Here is a 26920-nt window from a genome sequence, read left to right as displayed (position 1 = left end):
TAACTATGTTGATGTTTTTTTTCTGCACGCTGAAAAAAATTTTGTTAAGATAATCTAAGATATGTTGTGGTAACAAATGAATTTGTTAACATAGAGATAACAAATCATATGTTAAAATAACAAAATTTAGGATATAACAAGTTATTGATATGTTATAACAACAAAACAGTTTTGTTAGTATGGCAAAATCTTTTAGTTGATTCGACAAAATACTATAGTTGGTATAACAAATTTTTTTGTTGAAACAACAAAATTGTTCTATTAAAATAATAAAGAAAATTTATAAGAGTAACAAAGAAAATTTGTTGTAGTAGTGAAGAGAATTTGTAAGAATAACAATAAGAATTTTTGGAAATAACCCATTGAGTATCATTATACACAATCATTTTCGTGATAAGATTTTGAGGATTTGGAAAATATTTTGGCAACAAATTAGTTTTGTTACTGTAATAAAATCACTTTGTTACAGCAACAAAGTCATTTTGTGACAGCAACAAAATGATTTTATTAGAGAAACAAATTGATTTTGTGATTGAACAAATTGGTTTGTTAGTACAACTTGAAACATTTTGTTAATGCAACTAATGGATTTGTTGCTATAACTATACTCATTTGTTACCACAACATATTTTTCATTTATCCCGTCTTTTGTTATTTCAATAAAATCATTTTTATGCGTGTGTATCTCTTGCACTTAATAAATTTTTGAAAAGTATGGAATAAATTTCCATTAAATTATCTTGATAATATTATGCAAAATATCTTGATTCCGGGAACTAACAAGACCATAACACTAAAAATAGTGGTCGAAATGGGACGAAAAAAATTTTTCGGTCGTAAAGCACTCTCTGACACTTTGCATTAGAAGTGGTGCAAAAATATCAATAAAATTTGATATCAAAAAAATATTTTTCTTGAAAATTTATTTTTAATTTCAATTTATCACACGAAAAATTTATCATACTTTGGTATAAAAAAAATTAATTTATCAAAAATTATTACCTTCAAGATCGTCAAAAGTTGCTTAATTTATTTTTTATGTCCAAGTAAAAGCAATACTTGTTTAAAATTGATTTTAAAAATTTTTACAATCAACTTTTATAAAACGATCGAAAGTTTTCTTCTCAAATATCCTTAAAATAGATCACGACTATAAAACTACTCCCAAAGTTATTTAACTAGCACGCAAACTTTTGGTCATTGATTCTAAAGATCATAAAAATACCTCAAAAATTAAAGCGTCGAGCTTTAACAAACCAACTATTTTACGCTTACTCCTCCAAGAACTTAAGTATCAACTTTTATACCCGAAAAACTTTCAGGCTTAAAATAATTAAAAACAAATTTTTTTTTTTTTTTCACCTGATCCATTATCGTTATAAAACCGTCTTCTTCTCCACAGTCTAAATTATCCATCCTACAAAAAGAATTATCTCGCGATTACTTGAAGAATAAAAAAAATGGTCTTAAATTTCCCACCATCTGATTTACGTTCAACTTTTTTATCGCATTTAAAATTAAGCGTGCATAAATTACACCTTAAATTTTATTATTATTGTTCCGAGCTCATCATTTATGAATAATGAAATATTATTGGAAAATACTTTAGTTTACAAGGGCTTGAAATTGTTGTAAAAAAGTTGCAATTTTTATTGGGATTAACAGAGAAGACAAAAAAGTAAGACAAGAGAAAATAAAAAAGACAGATGTAAAAAAAAAAGTTTTACATTTTCAAGTAAAAAAAATAAGACAAATATTTTTAATAAATAACACCATTTATTTTTATTATAAATTTGATTATTAAATGATTTATTTACATATATTAATATTGATAACATTTTTATATTTTGTCACACAAATATAATATTGTAATTGTCATGTGTCATGACAATAAATAATTTCAACGTTTTTATTAAATTTTTTAAAAATATACAATTTAATTAATAGAAGTTTTACGAGAATAAATTTAATTTATTAACGAGTATGTTTATGAAATAAAACTATGTATACTTTTATACAATTATATGAATAAAAACATGGGGTAGTGGCAGAGAAGTACTTCCATGGCAATAACTTGGAGTTTCAATTGACGTGAAAAGTTGAAGATAAAAGTTACATTTTTATTTTTTGTGTTAGATGAATATAGGTCAGGAAAGTTGAGGGAAAATTCGAGGTAGAGAAAGTATGAACTTAAATTTAAAAATGCGAGCGAGGGTTCGCCGTCAGAGCATATTGGACCACTCAGATATTAGTGGTGCCTGGGTGTAAATGGTTCTTGTCACATATTGACCGTGAATTCATTCTTAATGTTTGAACATGGCTCTCAGCGGTACTGTGTCGCCAACGTATCGACATTGATTTGAATCGACCTAGAAGCAGATGAGGTTCACTCAGTTTGTTGTTTATTGTTCGGTTCATTATTGGAAATTCTGGTTAGGATACTTGTGAAAAGTTAAGATAATCGATAAATTCGGATTATTGGTTTGTCACTTTTAGGGATTATTCATTTTAAGCTTATGGATTAGAGAAAATTGGACGGATATTTTTTTAATTTCCCACTATGAAAATCAATAATTTTACAAAATTGACAAATTTTTTTCGCTTCGATTATCGAAAATCGAGTTTACATCATATCTTGACGTTTTGAGGTCCTAAGAAGCTATTTTGGTTATTTTGGCGATTTAGATTTTCTGTAAATTTAGCCTGAATTGGCACGAAAAATTGCAAAAAAATCTTAAAAACTCAAGTTTTTTAATTAAAAAAAAATTGTCTTTTTTTTTTTTTTTTTTTTTTTTTTTCATTACTTCAACATCCTTGTTTCGATCAACTTCATAATCTAATAAGCTCTTCTACTCAAGAAATAAATTCGATTATTGTTAACCGCATCAAAACGAGTTGATTGGTTCACGAGAAATCGTTGTCGAAATAAATCTCGAAAAAAATTTTTTTTAAAGAACGAAAAATTTTTGTTGAATCAATTTTTTAGTTCGAGAGATATTGCCGTCCAAATATTTTCGAAAAAGTGTTTTACGGAATACAAATTAGGTTTTCGTTCTTGAAAACCTCAAAAACGTCGAAATTGTTGCAATTTGGAGCGATTTACATTTGAAATTTATAAGAAGTTCCAGGGATAGCCTGTAGGGTCAACCGTTTTACTAATTTCTTTAATTAATATAAATAAATTATTTGAAAAAAGTGGGGTGCTCATTTTATATTTGATTCATATTTCTTAAGGATAAAATTGACGAAAAAACCACAAATAAATGTTAGACATATCATTAAAATATATAAATTAGTAGCTGATTTTCGCTCACTTTGATTGACGTATTCTAGAATTGGATTTTGAAATAAAAAAATTTTTCTATTATTAATAAAAAGTTTTTAAAAAGTTGAGACGAAAAAATAATTTTGCTTCATCTGCAGATGTTATTTGTAAATCCAGTTTACTATTAAAAGGGTAAAATAACAATATAAAAGTTTCATATAATTCAGAGTCCATATTAGATGTATAAAAAAAAATCATCGAATTCGGCTTATTTTTTCTTCAATACTTTTGTAATAAAATTAAAATGATTTATTGCCGAATTTATTTTGAAAGACTTAAATAAATTTTGTTCAATTCAAAAATTTTTTTGCTCGATTTAAGACAAAAATTTCTCTCAGGAGAATCTTTGGGGTCGAAATTTTTTTTTCTTTATTAACTTAATTTATTATTTTTTTCTTTAATTAAATTTCTTTACAACGAAAAATTGCATATTAAAATATTTAAATTAACTAAAAAATGGATATCCTGTTAAAAACAACAATCTGAACTTTGTTTATGCTGAAAAAAAAAAAATTTTTCCGCCATAAATACATAAATATTAAGATATACATATTGAGGTTCCGCTGGTGAAGAGCCAAGAAATTCAACTGGCATAGAATGTAAAACCGCAAAAACAAATCTTAGTTCAGGGCTACTCGAAACTGACGCAATGTAAATGTACGTGCACGTGTAGAGGAAAGGATCTGTTCTCAAATGCAAATTACCCTCAATCGATGTTCATTCTATGTATAATTTTCCCAATACATGTTAACTATTTCCTCATACTCACGCGTATTTGATTCTCAATGGCCACCTAGTGCTATAACATTTATATTACATAAATGTATATGCATATGTATATATATCTCTCTGGATTCTCTTTGTGTTTGAGTTTGCTAGTCTAGATTTCGTCGACTATTAGATGTTATCGAATAGCAAACACAGTGATTTAATGTCAGGTGTTTATTATCCAAATTGTAACAAACGGACTGATAAAAAAATTAACTTGATTACAAGTCGCATATTACATACCTAGGACAGAAAAGTAAGAAATATTTCAGGTCACATATTTGTCGACCTCGGCTTCGCCTCGGCCAACAATTACATGCGATCTGAGGCTTTCTTGTTTACTGCCCAAGGAGTATACTATTTTTCTGCTCGACGAAGATGAAAAGTGGCAACTTCGTTTAGCGCAACAGGATGAAAGTTGACACCTTAATTTTATAATAAGGAAAATAATTTAATAATTTAAATTGAAATAAGTCTAATCCAAACATTTTTTTTCATCGGAATTGACGAGACATTCAAATTCAAAAAAATAATCAAATCAAATACTTCTCTGAAAACTGATGGCCGGATGTCGTATCGTTTTACGTCACTCCTATAACTATTGTATTCGGTTCTTGATTGGTCGACTGAGGTAGTACAGTAGCGGAATTATGTTTTTTCAGAGAAATTAGAAATTTAAAATGTATAATTCAAATAAAAAAATAAGGTCAAACTGACATTTCTTTCAGTTAAAAAAAAAAATTTTTTAATTTCGAAGAAATATTATATCCTGAAAATCCTGAAAAAAATAAAATTAAAAAAAATATGTTTCATCTCATTTCATACTTTTTCAATATAATTACGTAGATTGTTAAAAAAATTCTTGTAAGTTCTAATCAAATTGTTATAACGAATTTCTCAAAATGATAATTTTTTTGAAAATTTGCTAAAATGAACGTGATTTAAAAATTTCAATTTTATCCTGGAGGTCCCACAGAAAAAATTTTCTTGCTGCCGCAAGAAAATTCTGTTGCAGCAATAGAGATTCATCACTTCCCATAAAACCAGTCCTATTGCAGCTCCAAGAAAATTCTCAAGAATAATTGTTTTTTAAAGAAACTAATCAACATAGGTTTTGAGCTTTGATAATATTAAGCTTCAACTCGAATAATTTTTCTTAATAAGTATTAATTTACTACATTTACCATCATAAAAGAAAAATTAATTATAAAATAATAAATTGATAATAAAAAAATTAAAAATAATAGATTAAGATAAATTTTTCAACAGTTATGGTAGACAAAAAGGAGTTATGGGAAAGAATTTCAGAATAAAAAATTTAAATAGTTTAGTTTAAATGGTTAAATTTTATTATTTACAGTAAAAGTATTTAAATCTAAAAATATTCAAAAACATACAACATCTTCTTTATACATTTAGACAATCATTCACTTAAAAGCCTTAAATCTAGGATACTTAAATAATTACAAATATTTCTTACAACTAAATCAGGTAAGTCCATACGAAAAATGTCATATAACTTTTCAGAATTTTTTAACAGATCTTTTCTTTCAAGTACTTGTCTTAATTTTTGAATTATTATTTGACCATATATTGGAAATTCCGTTAATATTTTTTCGTCATCAAAATAATCATCTACATATTTTAATCCTACAGCTAATTTATGTAAGTTTTTTTCTACTACATTATAATAATACAAATTGGTCTTGCTAATTCTCTTAGATTTTAATTTAGTTACTTCTTCTTTACAATCTTCTTGGAATGATTTGAAAAAATCACTATCAACAGCTCTGAGATTTCTTTTACTTACAAATACACCGGCTACGGATAATTTAATTATATGGGCCTCGATTAATTTTATCATATCTAAAGTTTCATCCACGATAAAATTATTAAGGGTCGGGTCAATATTTACCTTCATGGCCATATCAAGCAAGCTTGAATTTTTATCATTAATCACATTAATATTTGTTCCACAGTTAAGTAAATAACTCATAATGTTAACACAGCACAACTGAACTTCCAAGTGAGCCACTGTATCTCCATGAAAATCAGAAATGTCCAATATGTTGTCACAGTTTCTTGTAAACACGTGAAGAATGTCGACATTATCTTGTCGCAAAGCTGCGATGAACTCCGACGTATACTCCTGGTCCTTGATCACCTCGAATTTAGCTCCATATTGCTCCAGGATCTGGAGAATGTCAACTCTGTTGGTTCTTGCTGCCAGGTGTAGAGAAGAGTATACTTCTCTAGATCCTCCATCAATGATAGCCTTGTTGTCTAATAACAACTTGACTAATCGGATGTCCTTTTTTGAAATTGCCAGATTCAAAGCCGAGAAGTTATAATGCGCGTTGATGAATGTAGCTGCGTGAACTTCTCCATTGACATGAGCACCAGACATCACCAGGAATTTGGCGATGTCGTAATTCCCACAATCAACAGCCAAGTGAAGTGGAAGCAATGTTTCTGGACAATTACGTCGATGCAAGTTAATTTCAGCTCCTGATGCAACTAACTTTTTTACTACGTCCAGGTTTTGTTGTTTGATGGCTAGCCGGAGTGCCGTTCCCAAAAATGTAGTGGAATCATTCACGTTCACATTATTTTGCAATAACAAATTTCCAATATATGGTCAAATAATAATTCAAAAATTAAGACAAGTACTTGAAAGAAAAGATCTGTTAAAAAATTCTGAAAAGTTATATGACATTTTTCGTATGGACTTACCTGATTTAGTTGTAAGAAATATTTGTAATTATTTAAGTATCCTAGATTTAAGGCTTTTAAGTGAATGATTGTCTAAATGTATAAAGAAGATGTTGTATGTTTTTGAATATTTTTAGATTTAAATACTTTTACTGTAAATAATAAAATTTAACCATTTAAACTAAACTATTTAAATTTTTTATTCTGAAATTCTTTCCCATAATTCCTTTTTGTCTACCATAACTGTTGAAAAATTTATCTTAATCTATTATTTTTAATTTTTTTATTATCAATTTATTATTTTATAATTAATTTTTCTTTTATGATGGTAAATGTAGTAAATTAATACTTATTAAGAAAAATTATTCAAGTTGAAGCTTAATATTATCAAAGCTCAAAACCTATGTTGATTAGTATCTTTAAAAAACAATTATTCTTGAGGATTTTCTTGGAGCAGCAATAGGATTGGTTTTATGGGAAGTGATGAATCTCTATTGCTACAACAGAATTTTCTTTGCGGCAGCAAGAAAATTTTTTCTGTGGGACCTCCAGGATAAAGTTAAAATTTTAAATACTTTTTGTCCTCAATTTTCAGTATTTTTTGTTCTGGTATTTTAAATAAACAAATGAAATAACAAAAAATAATCAGTCTTCAAAATTATGTTCTTGCTTTACGATTTTTTTTCTTTATTAAGTTAATTTGTTTATCAGTCTGATTGTTTTCTCAACAGATTGTTTGTTATAATTTGGATGATAGAGATCTGATCAAAATTTTTACAGTGTATAACTAAGTAAATGATTCACGCGATCTATATTATATGAGTAGGTTAATAAAAAAAATAAATCAGTAACTTCATTATTTAATTCCGCCTAAACAGAAATTATTAACAATATTGCCTACTAATTAAAACAAAAAAAAATAAAATGAGAAGAATAATTTTGAAGTACTCCTTCGTCTTAATTAGATTAAGAAATTTCTTGAAATAATAAACTTTTCTTGATTTCAGTAAATTTTAGGTGATTCAATCATTTTTTATCATGGATCAAGACGGTAAGATGTTAAAATTATTTTCTTGGTACAAGATTTTTCTCTTGATGCAAGTCAGCTTTTCTTTTAGTGTAAATTCTTCGAAATTTATTTTGCATTTTTTAGCTTACAGTTTACTATCCATCTCAAGGTTCATAAAAAAATTGAAGGCTTCATTAGAAAAAACTGTACCAAGAATTGTATTAAAAATATGGTATTTTCAACGTGACATTGTTGTATGTTTCTGCCAGTCAAGAATTAAGAATATTTTATTGAAACAAAATAAATTCTTCAAAATAATCTTGTGCTTTTAGATTGTTTTTTTAAATAAATTCTATTTTTTTACTTGATTCAAGTTAAAAAAAAAACATCTTTAAAATTATTCTCTTGTCTGAAAATTTTTTCTCTTAGACATGTAAAAGACCTAAAATTTACTACCGATAAAGAAATTAAATTGATCAATGTGCTTGATATTTTTTCTCACCACACCAAGAAACTTTTGAGTTATTTTTTAGTATACATTATAACTTTGAGTTTTGCGGGCTAACACTTGGCTTAAAGGAAATTATTATAAAGTATACATATTCTGTAACTATAAGGTATCAACTAAGAAACACTAAAGTTTATGCCGTTGAAGTTTCAAGAGAATAATGACTGGAGTATTTTATACGAGGCAAGTTTTTTATTATTAATTTTCTTTTACCGTTCGACTTTACTATTCAATAAATTGATTTTTTTAAATATTTATTATTGAATACTTAATTTTGTAGGCCGGTAACTTATTGCCGTTTTCATTCGTTAGCCCAAGGGTAGCATAGTAAGAAAAAGTAAGTCGGGTATGTGGAGATTTAATGTTAAACCTTTTATTTATTCCGTAAAATTAAACGGTTACTGCCTTGAGGTTCTTGTTCTGCCTTAAAAAAGTTACTCGATTAGGCAAGTTTAATTAAACCTCGTATTGTTGGATAAATTATGAAAATTATTTTTATTCATATATAGATTAACCGGTTTATGAATATTTTACCTTTTTTTTTATTTTCCTTTTTATTTCTATCAATTTTTTAATACATTTTTCACTGCAAATATTTGCGGTGCTTTTGCATGAGAGTTTTTAATATTTATCGAGCGAAAATAGTAAATATTTATAGATATTTTCTGTTTTTCGTTTGCAGTTTTTAAAAATATGTATTTTAAAGAAAATATTTACTATCTATTGAAGCAACGGTGAAATGGGATGGGAAGGATGGAAAAATTACATGTTACGTAAATTTAAAAGATATGTTTGACTGTTTGTTATATAACGTATGTAAAGTATTTCTATACAGTGTACTGAAAGATTAATGTATTTTATTTTATAATCAATTTGTTTTGACGAATTTTTTCTGAACTTGTAAATTCAAAATTTAGTTTTTCAATAAATTTTTTTTATTTTTAATGTTGACAGCTAGACAAATTATAATTTTACGTCATTTTTTTGGTATGGGTAATTTTTATTTTCTCATGAAACTGGCGCCGAAGAAAAGTCTATAACCCAGCCTAAATTTTATAAATAGAATTTTCAATAATTATTTCATACGTAAATCAATAAATATTTGACGATTGTTCAAATTATTACATTCAATCAATTATTTAAAAAAAAATTATTAAAAAATTCGTTTTAATAGTTTCTATCGGTGGAATTTTTTTATTAAATATTTTTCATAATTTAACTTTTACAAGAATGTAAAAATTTATCAAATATCTGTTGATTTCAGTATATTATACTCATTCATTCATTGATTTTAATCTATTCAAGCTGCAAAGTGATAAAATGAAATTGAGTTTGTGACAAAACTCTAAAAAAAAATTGTTAACTTAAGTATCAATTAATTTTTAAACGAAAATAGATGGTTTTTTTTCATCAATTAATAAAATGAATAGCTTCATAGTATAGTTAGCACATAAATTTAAAAACAATCACCTGATTGTGAGCGCACAGTATCGGAATGCCTCAGTCTTGTCATCTCTTGCATCTGACAGTTTTCCGAGTCTGAGTAGCCCAGTAAACAGCAGCAATTGCAAATAATTTGTTGAAAATACACTCGAAATCTGTAAATAAAATAACACATTTATTTTTTATAAAACTCAATTAAAGATATAAAATAAAAAGAAAATCAAAATTAGCTTCGCTTGTTTCTCTTCAACTATAACTAAAACTTTGACTCTCCGACGTTTCAAGAGCAACTTTTCTGATATTATTTTTTCTCTTATTCTGGTCCCATGCAATTGCAAATGCAACTTGGTAGATTAAAGAAGAAAAATTTTAGCAAACTCGTGAAAAAGTTCTATCGAGTTACATCTTACTTTATTCTTCTTTCATCACTTATTTTTTATTCTCAGTCATTAAAAGTACATTATAATAGTTTTTAAATTATTTTTTACACGATAAAAATAATAAGCTATTTTTTTCGTTGTTACAATAAATTTATGACAGTACTTGGTACTTTATTTTTAAAATTAATTATGATAAGTGATGTCTGATGAATGATAGAAAAAAAAAAAAAAACTACGGATTATTGGGTGATATAAAATGAAGAAGTAAATTAAAGTGATTGAGGATAAGATACCCAAAATTAAATGAAAAGTCTATTTATTTAGCAGGAAAGCAATTTTATTGAATGGGTAAAAAAAGCAAGTGAGCTTTTTTTAACGAGAGACGATTATCTAAAGTGCAGAGTCAAGTTTTCAAGACATACAGATAAACGGGTAATTATCCGCGATCGATGCTCTCCTTTCCACCGGATTTTCATGAACGAAATATTTGTAATAGTTTCATTTATAATCCGCTATTATTACTATTTTTAGATTAAATTTCTCGGTTCTGACATAGTAATCTTAGAAAGGGATGTGTAACTTTTAATTGCTCACCTGTTGTTCATCCAATAATAAATAATTGGATTAACTACCGCGTTCGACATGGCAAGCCAGTAGAAACTCAAATATACGTGCTGTACATAACTAGTGGCCATTACGCTTCGATAGTGATAAAGAAATATGAAAAATCCATGGTAAGGCAGCCAGCATACTCCAAATATGGTCACGACAATTATGAACATTTTTACTACCTGAAAAAAGTATTAAATAATTATTTTGATTTAAAAAAAACATAGTTTTTTTTTCTATTAATTTAATTATTTAGTTAATTAATTTTTTTAATTGAATTTATTCAAAAGTTGATTAATTTAATTAAAACGTCAATGCAACAACTGAATGACAAGAATTTACTAAAAATTTCAGTTCAGGTACCCATAAGTATATATAATATACTGCCATTCGAATACGTCCCATTCCACGTTTAGAAAATTTTACAACAGACGGTAGAAGTGGTTAATTTTCAACATTAATTAAATAAGTTTTTAAAAAAAATTATTAAACTATTTGACCTCTACATTTTTAAAATGACTTGCATAATATTGTTATGAAAATAAAGGTGGGCAGTGTAAATACCAAAAAGTTATAAAATTAAAAAATACTATAGACAGAACTTACAAAGTACAAGTATGGATGACGAAAAAGATATATTTATGTAGAGAAGTAACGGAGAAAATTCTACGCATTGTATTAGGTTTGAATTAAGTTTATGTAAGATTATATGTACTCAGTCCTATTTCTAGGCCATCAAGGCAGAAATAAATAAATAATATTGTTATGATGCTATTTTTAAAAAAAATTAGTATCGAATATTTAAAATTTCAGTGCGCTGATTTAACACAATCGTTTTGTTGTTAGATCAAACTATTTTTTAAGATACAAACATTTTATTTTATACGTAATTACTTAAGTAACACTTTTTCAATGTTACATTTACACAAATCTCTATTACTTGTAATACAGAGCTGTGTTACTTTTCCGTTACTTACAGATTGTATTGAATAAATGCTGTTTATTAAAAAAACAGACATCAACACAAATTTTTGTGTTAAATTTATAAAATTTTCTATTGTATAGATAGTAAAAGGTAGCGTTGGCAAAAACAAAACCAATATTTTATTGCAAAAAATTTTGCGTCATTGCGTCAAAAAAATTTGTGTTAAATACTTAACACTTTTATGTTAAAATTTTACACTTTTTGGTATTAATTCTCCTAAATCAACACAAAAAAGTATGCTGTGTTGTCTTTTAAATTAATCCCTGAAGAGTAAACTGGGTAAAAAGTACCCACATCTAAAATTCAACTTTATTGGAATTTTACAAATTTTTTTCATGTAAAATGTTATTCTATATTGTTAAATTGTTTCAAAATTATTTTACGCAGAATTATTCGAGCTTTACTTAAAAACCAAAAAAAAAATATTTTTGCCTTTATTGAATACTTAAAATTAAATTGTACGAGTGCTTTTTATCCTTATTTCTATTAGAGGAATACGGTTTAGATGTTTGCCTGTCAGGGGTTAATAATGAAGAAACATTAATGTTAAATGTTAATATTATCATTTTTAATTAAATACCTTTCGTTTGGATTTCATTGAATACTTTTGATGCTCCGTATGTTCACCAATCGATTTAATCCCCCACAATTCGCGTCCCATAAGGGTGTAACAGATAGCCATCACAATCATTGGTATCAGGTATGTCACACCAAGAAATATCAAATTGTATCTAGAAAAAAGTTAGTTACAATTCTTGTTTAAGTTTACGGTAGTTGTTAATAAAAAATAAATTACAAAAATTTATTTTTTAAGGTATGATAATTTTAAAGAAAAAAAAACAATTTGAACAAAATGGTTCAATAATAAACAACTTTTTTTTAGCAAGGACTTTTACCGATGAATGTGAGTTGATAAGTAATTCACTTACAAGAAGTACTGTGCGTATTTTTGTAATACAAATCATGCAATCTACACATATCACATGTCACGTTTGTAACACAGTGACTTAATTAGCTTCCCGTACTTTTATTACTCCCGCTGGCATCCTGGCGGTGGTCTGTCATGTCTATACTAACAAACATCTGCTAATTTCCCTCACTGATTGCCCTAGGTCATGATTGGGACATTTATCCATTCAAATAATCCCTGTCCGGCAATTTGAGAATCATTTTATTCCCAGAATTACAAATTTTACCAGCAATTGAAAATATTAAAAAAAAAATAATAAATTGTAAGCATCGCGGTAAAAAATAAATTAAAATTAAAAATTAATCACTGTAATTATACTTCTTCAACGAAGCTTGACGAAATGTTCGGAATTCATAATAGCGATCTAAAATAATTAATTTAGGATTCGGATGAGCGTAATACTCACATGTATTCACTTCTACTATTCAGGTAATCTCCATCCGGCCATAACATGTAGCAAACAATTCTCGACTTGCCGTTGGAATATCTAAAATATTCAATTGCGTTCATATATTACCATAATTATTAAATGAATTGTAAGTGGCGCAGAAACAAACTTTGTTTCTATCACTGCTTACTGCATTCGTTTATGTAGATATATCGGTGAATACAATGCTTATCAGCGTGGAATTGACTTATTTCAATACGACGTATTGTCAATAATGCGATATTAGCCGAGCATGTAATTGTTATTTGTGTCTGATCATTGTAATTATTGACAAGTTTCAATCGTAATAAATTTATTTGAATTGCTTGATGTTGATAAATTATTTGATTGAGTTTATGAAATTTAGAGATTTGATTAATAATTTAGTTTTTAATAGAAAAATATTAAATAAAAAATTTTTTTTCATTGAAATCCAGAAAAATTATTTTTTTTCATTGATAAAAAAATTATCATTGCTGATTTTGATATTTTGTGTTATAATAATTTAGAACTTTGATTATATATACATCTGTAAGAAGCTGAAAAAAAAAATTAGGAAAACGGTTGATCCTGAAGGCCATCCCTCCAACTTCCCCTTCCCGCTAATTCCATACCTAAGCGCTTAAAATTGCACTTATGATTTTATATTTGTTTTTAATATAAAAAAACAAGAAAATTTTCAATTTTTCTCTTTAATATATCAAGACAGCAGGTGTGTCTATTAATAGAGAGCATATGTAAATGTGAAAATGAAAATAAAACACCAGTTCAAAAGAGAGAGAAAGAGGAGAAGCTTGGACAAAGAATTCACACATAAAAAATAATTATCCAATTACCTTCGAGTCATTGTGGTCGAGTAGAGTAGACATGGCATTGCAAGTAATGCAGAAGCTAACCAAATTAAAACTAGTGCTACTGTTGTACGCTTACGTGACATGTGATGTTGCAGCGGTCTCATGATTGCCATATATCTGCCAAAACATAAAATAAAAATAATTACAATAATAACTTTAAAGGAGAAGAATATAATAATATTAATGAATAGAATACAGGCTGATTTGTTTTATTCTACAGCTTTTTTATCAAGATTATATTTTCATATCTCTAATATACTTTTAATGAGAATTTTAATTAATCAAAAGCTTTAATTAAATCGAAGGGCACTTTCAATACTACCTCTAGTAATTGAAGTTTAAATTTCTCATCTGAACTTAAAGTAAATACAAATTTCCGTTTGGTGAAAATAACAAAAAAAAAAAAAAAAACTAATTTTTTTTATTTAAAGGAAATTAAACAAAAATACAAAAGACGATCAAGAGAGTATCAGGTTGATGTTTAAAAATTCATTTTGAAAATTGAATCCTACGTTTTTTTTTACAATAGGTTTCACGGGAAAAATATCACGTATCAATTATTTTTGTTTATTATGCGATTCATTTTCTTGTGATTTTTACTATCCCACTTAAATTTGGTTAACATTCGTTGAAAATATGATGTTGAATTTTCATATGTAAACATTATGCATTCACCAGCAATATTGATTCTAAGTTTTTGTTTACTTTGACGTCGATATAGTTTACGTTTGACAAACCTTCGAGTACTCGAATAAAAATAAGTTATTTATTTAAAGATTCCAGAAACTCAGTGTTGCTTCTCGAGTCAGCTTTTGAATTTTTGTTTAAATTAAGATATTTTCATTTAAATAATTATTCAACGAATTTTATGTAACAGAATTGTGATTTCATCACAATTCATGCTTCAACATGCTTCTTCCTTAAGACAAATCAAGAAACTGACAGATAATGTGTCTTCAAATACCAAGTAATGCGAAGAAAATTTTAATTCTATTGTGTCTCTAAATTCTAAAATGGATTCGCTTATAAACCTACCTAATACTCATCAACAACTCGATTCTTCTTCTTCGTCACAATTATTGGTTTCTGGTGTTCCTGAGACAGTGGTGTCTGAATTATCATCTTCGACAATTATAAAACAAATTCTGGATAAACTTGAGCTTTCTAACCTTGAAAATGACATCCTGAACATTCGGATCTTAAAGGGAAAGAATGATCATTCAAGAAAATCATCATTTACTTCATTTATTGTCAATCTTAAATCACCGCAAATCCGTGACCATATTATTAATACCAAACGTCGCTCACAAAAGCTGTTAGTTAAAGATATTTTCAAGACTAATGGTATTTCTGCATTTGGTGGACAAGTCTTCATAAATGAATTCCTGCAAACGGAAACCTATAAACTTTTGAAGTTTACCAAAGCAAGAGCCAGAGAAATAAGCTACAAATATGCATGGGTATATAAAGGCATTGTTTATACCAAGAAGAACGATGACTCAGAAAAGACTGTCATTCACACTGTTGATGATTTAAATAAATTAGAATAGCCATCATTAAACCAGCCTACTATTTCTCCTACTACTCTCAAATTACTAAGTCTTAATATTAATAGTTATTTAGCTCATGTAGCTGAATTTGAGCATCTAGTTGCTGAAACACAGCCTCATATAATTTGTGTGCTTGAATCCTGGTTAAATCCAGAAATATCAATCTCACTTGTTGATTATTCTATTATTCGTCGAGATAGAGGATTATTAAATGAATCCGGTAGTTACATCAGAGGTGGTGGAGTAATTTGCTTCATTCACAAATCACTAACATCTAAGGTTCTATACATCTCCGAAGTACGTCACTTAAATTGTCCAGAGTTCATTGTTGCTGATATCACTCTACCTACAGGGCATCTGTTATTATCGTGTATCTACAGAAGACCACAAGGTGATTTACTAGACTGCTTTATTTCTCAATTCAGTAAATTTTATCCACATTACAAAAATGTTCTAATAATGGGCGACTTAAATTGCAACCTTATGAAGTCTGATCGAGCCTCAACTCATCTGAATTCCTTCATCAATGGACCAACTTTCCATACCTCTGAAGTGGATTCGTGGCTTGATGTCATAATTCTCGATAGTGAAGAAAAACTCGTAAATTATTCAGAGTCACAGTCACCTTTCATAGGCGGTCATGATTATTTGTTATGTGAGTATAACCTAGAACCACCAAGAAGTTATGAGAAGCGAATGAAATTTCGGGATTTTAGAAACTGTGATCACGATACACTGGCTGAAAGATTAACCGAAAGATTGAAACTCATCGATAGTGAGCCGACCGTGTCTGATCCAGATGAGCTTGTTTCATATTTCTTGCATCAAGTGATCACTACTTTGAGTCTTTATGCACCATTGGCTGAAAGAAAGACATATCGTCCCAGATGTCCCTGGTTAAATCGTGAGCTGCGAATTGAATTTCGGGAACGTGATGCATTATACAAACGAGCGAAAAGAACAAATAATCAACATCTACTTGCTCTTTATAGAAGTAAGAGAAAACTCTTAAAAGCTAAGCTAAATGTTGCGCGAGATGGCTTTCTTGTTAACTATTTGGAAGAACGTCCTTCTGGACCCAACATATGGAGCAAATTAAAGCGTGTAGGTGTTATAAAGACAAAACAATCATCTCCTCTTGATTATTTTCCTCCCGATATGCTAAATGACTTTTATGCTGAGACTTTAACTAAGTATCCATCGTGCAGTCTTGACTTCATCCAAAGCCTTCCACTTCATGCTGTAAAGGAAGTAAATTGTGAATTCAAGTGGAATCAAATAGACATTGTTGATGTTACCAAAAATTTACAGTTAACTCTACAAAAATCTAGCGGTAAAAGCCCTGATGGCCTCGATTTAAAATGGATAAAAGATCATCTATCACAAGTGTCTATGTTCCTAAAACAAATCTTCAATCGATCAATAGATACTGGTCTATTCCCTTCAGCATGGAAATCCGTTTTCATAGTACCATTAAATAAAGTGACACCACCTAAATCTATGTCTGACACTCGACCGATAGCAAATCTATCGCACATGGCTAAGGTGTTTGAACGGATTTTAGCAAATCAGGTTGTGACTTATCTTGAAACAAATAATCTTCTTGATGATTATCAATGAGGATTTCGAAAACACCATAGTACTCAGGCAGCACTGCTTAGATTAACTGATGAAATTCGGCTAGCAATAGATAATGACGATCTCACCTTCCTCATTCTGTTTGACTTTACAAAAGCTTTTGATTGTCTAAATCATAAAGTTTTATTCAGAGCAATGTATGTACTGGGTTTCTCGGTTGAATCAATCACATGGTTTCATTCTTATCTAACAGGAAGATCTCAAGCAGTTGTTGATTCCACAAATGCCCCCTCAAGATGGGTTAGTACTACTTCAGGTGTTCCACAGGGATCAGTATTAGGTCCAATTCTATTTCTAATAGTTATAAACAATGTGATCAAAAAGCTAAAATATTGCAATCATGGCTTATTTGCAGACGATAAATGGGCTTACTTGCATTTCAAGTTATATCATCTATATGAAGCAGCTTCAAATTTGACTGCTGATGCTCAAGCAGTAGCAGATTGGGCTCGTGAAAATGACCTTGAAATAAATTATAAGAAGACTAAAGTCATGATTTTGGGAAGTAAACATAAATTGAGACTACTTGAAAACTTTGAGCTACCTGAGATCATTATAGATGGCAATGTAATACCATATACAAATTCAACCAAACATCTAGGAGTCCATCTCTCAAATAATCTTTCTTGGGATACGCATATCTTGCAGATATCATGCAAAGTTTATGGTTCACTAAATAGTTTAAAACGTAGGAAGAACTTTCTGTCTACACAGACTCGCAATTTATTGGTTTCTGCTACTATCCTCCTTATTATCGACTATTGCTCAATAGTGTTTCTCAACTTATCTAATGAACTTGATTGCAAATTGCAGCGACTTGTTAACAATGCTATTCGATTCATTTTTAATCTGAGGTGAGATGAGCACATCACACCATATCGACGGTCATTAAATTGGTTAAATGTAAAGTCACGAAGGCTATACTTTCTAGCCTGCGTGTTCTTCAAATTGTTATCAACAGGCGAACCAAAATTTCTACGTGATTTATTTATTGAAGAAGGCCCTGTCATCAGACGATCACAAAGAATAGCCAGCAGAAATAATAATGTCACTTTTAAAATACCTAACTTTGTTACCACAATCTACGAGCATTCGTTTGTTATATCAGCTATACGGTTCTGGCAAGATCTACCTCCTGAAATTACAGATTCTCTTGGTTTGGAATCCTTCAAAACAAAAGTATTTGATTTTCTTATAAATCTCGAATAATAACATAATAGTGAGCTGGTTAATATGATTAAAAACATTATGTCTAACTGAACATTATACAAATTCTATACTTTAAATTATCACGCAAATTTCATATTTCCCTTATGTATATATTAGCTGTACTTATGTGAATTATAATTTTATGTATATAATTTTTGCCATCCGGCTTTGTGCTTTGGCATTTAAATCTAATAAATAAATAAATAAATAAAATTTCAAATGTACAGAAAATGTAGGATTTAATAAACACAAATGTGTAGATGAAAAATATTTATACATGAAAAAAAATTCTTTGATTTAGATGAATGAAATCACAGTAAATTTTATTAAAATTTTTTAATTAAAGCTTTGATGACTTGAAATTATTTTTCATCTAACGGCCACACGGCACGTTTTATTTGATGTAAAATTTTGCTTAATGTTTAGGGATGATTAAAGTAAAATCTGATGTAGAATTTTATATTTTTATTTTTTATTCCAAGAAGTGTATACATATATCTATATAGATATACTATCTCACGCAGTGCCAGGCTGACAATTAATTTTTTTTTAGCTTTTTTTATTTATGAACGTTATCTTTTTAATTTTTTTTATTCCTGCTTTTATTAAAATAAAAAAAAAATAAATTAATTACACAAAATAAAGCATTTTTTTCGGTGTATATATGTTCATAAACAAAAAAAAATTATTTATCCCTATAGGGATAGCTATAGCATAAGCCGATTGCTAAAACTAGTGAGTTATAGGTTTAAATGAGTTTTTTAGTAGATTTAATAGAAATCTAACTATTGCATTTGTCCTCATGGTGGAACTTTTGAAAAATTTTACTACTTCCTGACTCCGTTCATGGAGCTGGTTCAGAAAATACATACAGTTCAAAACTTTACATATGTATGTAATATATACGATATAACGCGGCTGGTCCGAATGATAGCGTCTTTAATTCATAATGAATCTTTTCCAAACTCAACATGCTCAATTTTCAGATAAATACGAAAGTCAAGTTCAAATTTGAGCTCAATCGGTTAATTAGTTCATGAGTTATAGTATTTTATAGTTGTGAAAATGATGAAAATTCAAACTTTTACTTAGAATTTCTTATATAACTTTTTATTAAAAAAATTTATAAAAAATCTGTTATCTTTATCTTAAAGCTTTTTGAAGTGAAACTTCTTTGCGCACGTTGAGGGTAAAATTTCAAGGTCGCGTCACAATAATAATAATATGAGCGTCACATTAAAAGACGCATATATGTACGTAGTCGGAGAGAAAAAGATAAAGATATAAAGGAATTCTATACTTTTACACTATAGAAATGTTATTTTCATGTGCACATGCGTTGTATTTTAGATTGTAGGTATACTGCTCTTAAATGTTATTATTATTATGTATTTTATAATCACGTGTTTGTTTATACTGTTTTATTAACGTTTTTATTCAGATATTTTAATATTCGACACCATTAATTAACTTTTTATATGAAAAATTTAGTCTGCAATTAAATAATAATCCTAACATGTCGACAACTAAATACGGAACCACAATAGATGCCATTTTTACACGATATTTAGAAAATATTGAAACAAGAACTTATGTTTCATATTTTAGTTACCATATAAGGCTTTAGTGACAACCATATCATTATAAATATCATCAGATGATGTTGTACATATTGAAGAAATAAATTAAAAGAATATGTGACATAAATAGTGTAAATTTTTCTCATTTAATCCTTTCAATACTATATATCAGTTAAATTCTTTCCATACTATATATGCATAAATCCTTTATGTACCTGTCTTTGATATCTATTAACTATTAATTAATGAATTATAAATTGAGTTTGCCAAAGAAGTTTCACTTCTAACATGTGTACTCTGTACACACGCTCTTTTTTTTTTTTTTTTTTTAATAAGCTTTAATTTGCATCTATCACTTTTATAATTTAGCCAGAAATCATATATCTTACGTTATAGTTTAATGAAATTTTTCTCTTGCAGCCGTTTCTAGTAGGTTAAATATTTTTTTTTTTTTTTTTTTTTTCAAGTCAGTCTGTCATTACACAGATTTCCGCACCACTCATGAGGTACTGTGTAATCGGACGCGTTCCCTTTCTTTTACATGGCAGGTCCCCAATAGGCCTATACCTATTGAAATTACTAATACAATTTAAGATATATTCAAATTTTATTTTTATTAATCCATGATATGAGAAAAATTGTTAAATCTAAAGAAGACATCTACTTCCATTTCGGCTGCCGAATGGCACTTTTGACTACTTGGCAATATTTTACAAAATTAAAAATTTTTTTCATATATGATCCAATACACCCAACAGATATGAAAACATATACTTGTAATTTCATTTAATGGAAAATTTTCTTAAAAACATTGCAAATCTGATGTAAATCCATTTTTTTTCATTTATTAAGATTCAAAATGTCATTTATTTTTTGAAATTGTTATTAATTTTAACATAAAAGCGTTGAGTGGCGAAATGAAATATTTTTGTTAAAGCAATAACTTGCTTTTGAGCAACCCCCAAATAAAATACTGAAGCAATTATCCCAAGCCAAATCCTTAAGATAAAAGCGATAAATTATTCCGAAATTTATGGACCATTAGGAGAGAATACTGGTCAATGGAACTCAATTCGATGAAATATTATTCTCACACGAAATTGTATATATTTAAAATCGATATATACCAGTGATTATTCACCCGAGTGTTGACAAACCTTCGATATATACGTATATATTAGACCTTTATAACTTACAATACTTTAACACTTGGGTCGTGGGACGTGGATGTAATAATAACAATGATTAATCTTATCAAAGTCATGAGATCTGAATCCTGTTCTATTATATTAATATATCTGATAGGACAAAGTTATTTTTCAACAAAAATAATCCCGGGTTTATCAGTGCGATCAATAACTCAGATAAATCTGAACTGAATGAACAGACAGGTTTACAATCTTCGCTCAACATTTTTTTTTATTAAGCGCATTTGTTACGGGCGATAAAAATGATAAATTATAAATTGATTTATTTCTTTTTTAACTTTTATTTATGCTATTAACATTTTTTTGGAAATTACAATATTTTTACACACCAATGGTTGAGTAAAATTAAAAATTTACAATCCTTATTTTACTATCTGTTTAGTTATACCAATACTTTTTTTTTTGTAACTATCCAAAAGAAAAACAGTAAAAAATGTTTTCTAGGTAGCAAAAAATTTTGCGTCATGGCCTAAAAAAAATTTTTTGACACAATGACGTAAAATTTATTACAGTGTAAAATTACCACAGCTGATTTATTAAATTACAAGACTGCTTTAAACACATACTTCTAACAAACTTCTTCTAAAATTATCATTAAAATTTTCAACAGTGCAGATGTGATGTTTGGATATTTATTTGTTAAAAGTGGTCAATTATAATTTATGAGTTTATAAGCAATGTTATAATCTACATGTTGTTTAGATACTGAGAAAACACTTGTACTGCAATGGAAATAGGGCTTGCGGTCGAATAAGATAATCATCAAATTAAAATATTAATCGTCGTTATAACGATTATGGTACACATAGTAGACATTATATTATTTATTATCATCATTAAATATTGTTATAAGTAATAGTTATTGGATATTAAATATTAGTAATATTGCTAAGGTAGAATGTGGTCTATTGATTTTCAGTCTGTGACAAAACCACAACATTTTGTATGCTACTCAGTAATAATTATCGATTAACTTTTGGCCACTAGGGACTAAATTACTAACATGAAAGGGTTTTAATAATTTTGTAAGTTTTATTGATTTAAGTTAATATAAGACTATCAAGAAATTTTTAATATTTCAGCATCTACAAAATATTTTTATTCCGTTTTTGACGTATAATTCTCCATAGAAGGAACTCAAAAGTATTTAAAATATTCAAAAGAATTCAAATATCGTTATTTCTAATTTTTTTTTAATTAAAAATTAAAATAGAGTTATTGAATGTAATTTTGAATTTATTACCAATATTTTTTTGTTGTCATTTTTAATTTCTCTGACTTCATTGATAATTTTTTTCTGTAATCGTGGCAGACTCACAAAATTATTACATTTTTTTTCTAACTGTGTAAGAAAAGTAAAATGTTCTTTTGACAACTTTACTAGGAAATATTTTTTTAAAAATATAAATTTAAATATTAAATAACAAAAAAAAATTTGTAAAGAGTGAATTTTGATACACTACCTTCTATTTGAATAAACAAACTTTGTAACAAAAAAATTATAATTTTTCAAGCCGTAAGTTCTGTCTTGAAATGACGACAACGGCTTTTAAATAACAAATTGAATTTTCCGACTAAAAAGCCAAAATGTATAAATAGGATATAATTTATCACCATCCATCTCGTGTACTTATCCTGGCACTTTAACCCCACGAAATAATCAAACGGCTTACTAACTAAGACTTACTATTATATACTACGCAAATGTATTATATGCACTACTACAATACACACTATGTACATTTTAGGAAGAGGTTACTCTCAGGTCTGAAGTACTCAACTACTTATCATTCATCACCGGGACTCGACATGTAATGAAAACAACACCACCTGGTTTATCCGTTCTACTATACATACATTCTCTTGATATACCGTCTCTATATTCATCACAAATGCTAATTGCATATCATCACATACATAGCTTCTTATTGGCTAGGTGACGGTCTATAGACAATCTAATTTTCTCCGATGCATGTTCTAATCTAATACGAAGATGTTTGGTCTGAGTGTTTTTGTAAAGCAAGTGCACCCAGTAAAAAATTTTGCGTCATCGCGTTAAAAAAAAATTCTATGAAAGATTTAACACTTTTTCGTGTTAATTCTCTGAAATGAACTCAAAAAAGTGTTAAATATTTAACTTTAAATTTTTTACGGTGTAAAAAAAAAAAGTAATATGAAATATATTTTACTGAAAGTGTCTAAAATTTTTTTTATCATTATTATTTGTATTCCTTAAAATTTATCGGACTAAACTATTCAAGTTAAGGTCTGAAATATTCATCAGCTTGAACAGCATGATTTATTTAAAAATAAACGGTCAAGAATCAAGCGCTAAAACAATATTTATCTATTTCGAAGTTGGAACTATAAAATGATGACATACATAAAGAACGTATCGGTGAGCGTGAGTAATTTTACATAGCCAATATCATTAATTCTTGATGAAAAGAAGCTTTTTAGAGATTTCAAAGGTATATTTTCATGAATAAAATTGTTGCATTATTCTTCATTTACTTCAATTTAATAATGAAAAAAAATTATTTAAGAAGATTAAATTATTTACTTCTTCCAATTATTTTTATCGCCCTAAAAAATATTCCGCTGTACAATTTAGTATTTCGTTTTATAAAAATTAATTATTCAATCTTTTCAATTACTCGTAAAATCATTTAATATTTCATAAAAAATTTCAGTACTTTGATTTTATCTTTTTCGATAATAGAAATAATAATAAAATTTAAGTGAGGATTATCCAAAGAAGGATGAAAAATGATAAAAAGAATACTCAATGAGAGATAAAGCATGAAATTGTAAAAGGTAAGAGGTGAAAAAGTTCCCGGCGTTGATTCCTTAAAAAATCGTACATAAGCATGATATGTGAAGGGCCGCAGTAGATTAACGTTAGTCAGGCGTGACGTTAAACTTTTGAGTATGGATATGAAATTTTTAATAGAGCGGATTCTGTAAATATAATATGGAGCTTAAAGAATTTAAAGTTCTTCCATAAAAACCCCTCACTTTAGTGATCGTTGATATCTCGTTCCTCGATCTAAATTTTTTATATTCGACGTTATTGTGAGTGTTACTAGCTATACGCTTGTGATTATTATTATTATTATTATTATTATTTTTATTATGTATGACAACGCAAAAAAAATTTTGAAGGAAATTTGCGAACGTCAACTCACGAATTGGATTGTAACGTCTTCATTTTTTTGACCTGTGATTGCAAAGGCCTGTACGTGATAATTAAATCGATACCTGATTTCGCAATTGATATCAAGAATTTTTTTTTCTTTTTAACAATCACACTTTTCCGGTTGCTGTAATGGATGTCAGGTATTTTAGAAAAAAATTTTAACGATAAATCTATATAGTACAAAAAAATGATAAGTAACGGATGATAAATTTAAAAAACAATTAAATTTTAAAAGTACTGTATCTTTTATATTACAACTTTTATATTTTTGTGGTAGTTGAAACTTTAGATTAAATGAAATAAAACTTACGAAAAAAAACCCACATGATTTAAGAGATAAACGTGTAAAACCCATTTCTAATTTTCTTACGAATGTACTTATGCAAATTAATATATGTTGGGTAAAATCCAAATTCTGTTGCAAGAGTTATAGATTTTATTTATATTTCAAAGTATACATATACATATTAATGTGTGTATGTGTGTGTGTGTGGGTGGATCGAAGTGATTTTCTTGTTTTATTGTTCTTTATTTTACATAAAAAATTGTAACGTAATTGTTAATTTGCGTAGTGTGTAAAAACTAACACAACACTTTTTTCCGTGACTCCAGAGTTCAACCATTATGAAGCATATGTGTTTTTTTTTTTTATATGAAACTTTCTGGTAACATTTTTATTCCTTTCTCATCAGACTTTGCTTTACATTCAACAGCGCGACGTAGAATAAAATACGTGTTATTTAAGGTTGTTATTTCGTGGATAAAAATCTCAATTAATTTACTTTTAATATTCCAAACAATTTTTGCCTTTATTTCAACAATGAATTCGAAGCTTTCTGTAAAAAATGGATTTTTGTGATAAAAGGTTTTCACAGCAGAATCATCTCTTACGGAAAATAATACATATGCTCATCAAGCATGAGAACATTTACAAAAACATATCAAAAATATATGTCATCTGCACACAAAATTATAATTATTATTATTAGTATTAATATTATTATTGTATTATTATTAACTTCCCGCTAAGAAAATTGAAAATTTTCAAAAATCGGGAAGTTATTAGTTTCACCCTGTTTTTCGAAAATCAAGTTCTCATCAGATCTTGACGTTTTGAGGTCCTAGGAAGCTTCCCCGACTATTCCCGCGATGATGTGTGTGTGTGTGTGTGTGTGTGTGTGTGTGTGTGTGTGTGTGTGTGTGTGTGTGTGTGTGTGTGTGTGAACCTTCCATAACTTTTGAACGGCTTGACCGATTTCATCGCGGTTCGAGCCATTCGAAAGGGCTTGACCAAACTTAGATTTCTTGAAAATTTGAACCGATTCGAACCAGTAGATTTTGAGAAATTGTAAAAAAACTACAAAAAAAATTTTTTTGAAAAGTGGTTTTTTTGGAATATCTTTTAAACGGCTTTACCGATCAATTCCAAAAATAGATCAGCTCTTAACATCAAAAAACTGTGTCGATCGCCGCCAGTCCGGTCAAAATCGGTTGATTCGTTCGTGAGTTATCGTGAACGAAAGAAAACCGAAAAAAGTGTTTTTTCGGGGTTACTCTGAAATTTTCGGTTCGATCAATTAAAACCTGAAAATAACTTATGAGGATGATAAAACTGCGTTGAATGCCGTCAACCGTGTGGAAATCAGTTGATCCATTCAAAAGTTATTGCGATTTGGAAATTCCAAAAATAGTGATTTATTAAACTCCTATCAAACTTTTAAGCTCAGAGAGCTCAAAACTTAACGACAATTATGTTTTTGAGCTCGAAGAGCTCAAAAACATAATAAGTGCAATATCGAGCACTTAATTACGAAAGAGCGGGAAGTTGCAGGGATGGCCGTCAGGGTCAACCGTTTTCCTAATTATTTTTTTTTATTTATTTATTCGAAGTCGCCTTAACATCTTGGTCATTAATAACTACAATGACAGTATATAATTTTACTTCATTGAGCACTATACTTATATATCTTTTATGATATTTAACTCGTTGAGGAAGTCGATGGTCCTGGAACAAACGCTGGTAGTACTAAGGCATTCCTTCATGTCTCTGGGGAGTTTCACTTTTGTCCTAATATACGGAAAGAGAAATATGGAAACTATTCCTATAATTGTATGGAAACAGTTCCCAGGCAATTATAGGAACTTTTCCTGAAAGTTATGGGAACTGTTCCCAGGCAATTGTAGGAACTGTGGCCATAATTATAGGAAATTTTCCCAGAATTATGGGATCATTTCCCATAACGATGGAAATAGTTCCCTAAATGGTATAGGAATGGTTTCTATAATTATAGGAATGATTCCTATAGAATCATAGGAACCATTCCTAGAATATTGTGGAAAAAATTCCAAGAATTATATAGTAATGGTGCCTATATCATTATGGGAACTATTCCTATAATGGTAGAGGAAGGATTTCTAGAATAGTATAGGAATCATTCCTATACAATTATAGAAATCATTCTCAAAATAAAATAAATATAATTGTTATTATAATTATGATTATTTTTATTTAATTATTATCGCTGTTTTAACTAATATTATTTTAT

At 28.3% G+C, this 26920-nt stretch overlaps 1 protein-coding gene across 2 annotated transcripts in view; it reads right to left on the bottom strand.

Moving 5' to 3' along the window:
- Nucleotides 1-1798: 1798 nt before the first annotated feature.
- The window catches only part of LOC141524234 (tachykinin-like peptides receptor 86C), a 60364-nt gene continuing 35242 nt past the window's right edge, over nucleotides 1799-26920 (bottom strand). Inside the window, exons 3-8 of one of the 2 annotated variants that reach the window (XM_074237973.1) lie at nucleotides 13973-14107; nucleotides 13116-13196; nucleotides 12320-12470; nucleotides 10740-10936; nucleotides 9793-9920; nucleotides 1799-2369 (exon numbers count right to left, since the gene is read on the bottom strand). In XM_074237973.1, coding sequence (XP_074094074.1) covers nucleotides 2242-2369; nucleotides 9793-9920; nucleotides 10740-10936; nucleotides 12320-12470; nucleotides 13116-13196; nucleotides 13973-14107 — 820 coding nt within the window. In that variant the 3' untranslated portion in view covers nucleotides 1799-2241. The remainder of the gene's footprint in view (nucleotides 2370-9792; nucleotides 9921-10739; nucleotides 10937-12319; nucleotides 12471-13115; nucleotides 13197-13972; nucleotides 14108-26920) is intronic. The other variant, XM_074237974.1, reaches the window with a different exon arrangement.

Source organism: Cotesia typhae, unplaced genomic scaffold (genome assembly GCF_013202065.1).
Source record: "Cotesia typhae breed Kobodo isofemale line unplaced genomic scaffold, CoteBio_Ctyphae contig_22, whole genome shotgun sequence".
NCBI classification, from domain to species: Eukaryota; Metazoa; Arthropoda; class Insecta; order Hymenoptera; family Braconidae; genus Cotesia; species Cotesia typhae.
The sequence above is the reverse complement of the archived record's forward strand: the minus strand, read 5'-3'. Positions and strand labels throughout refer to the sequence as shown.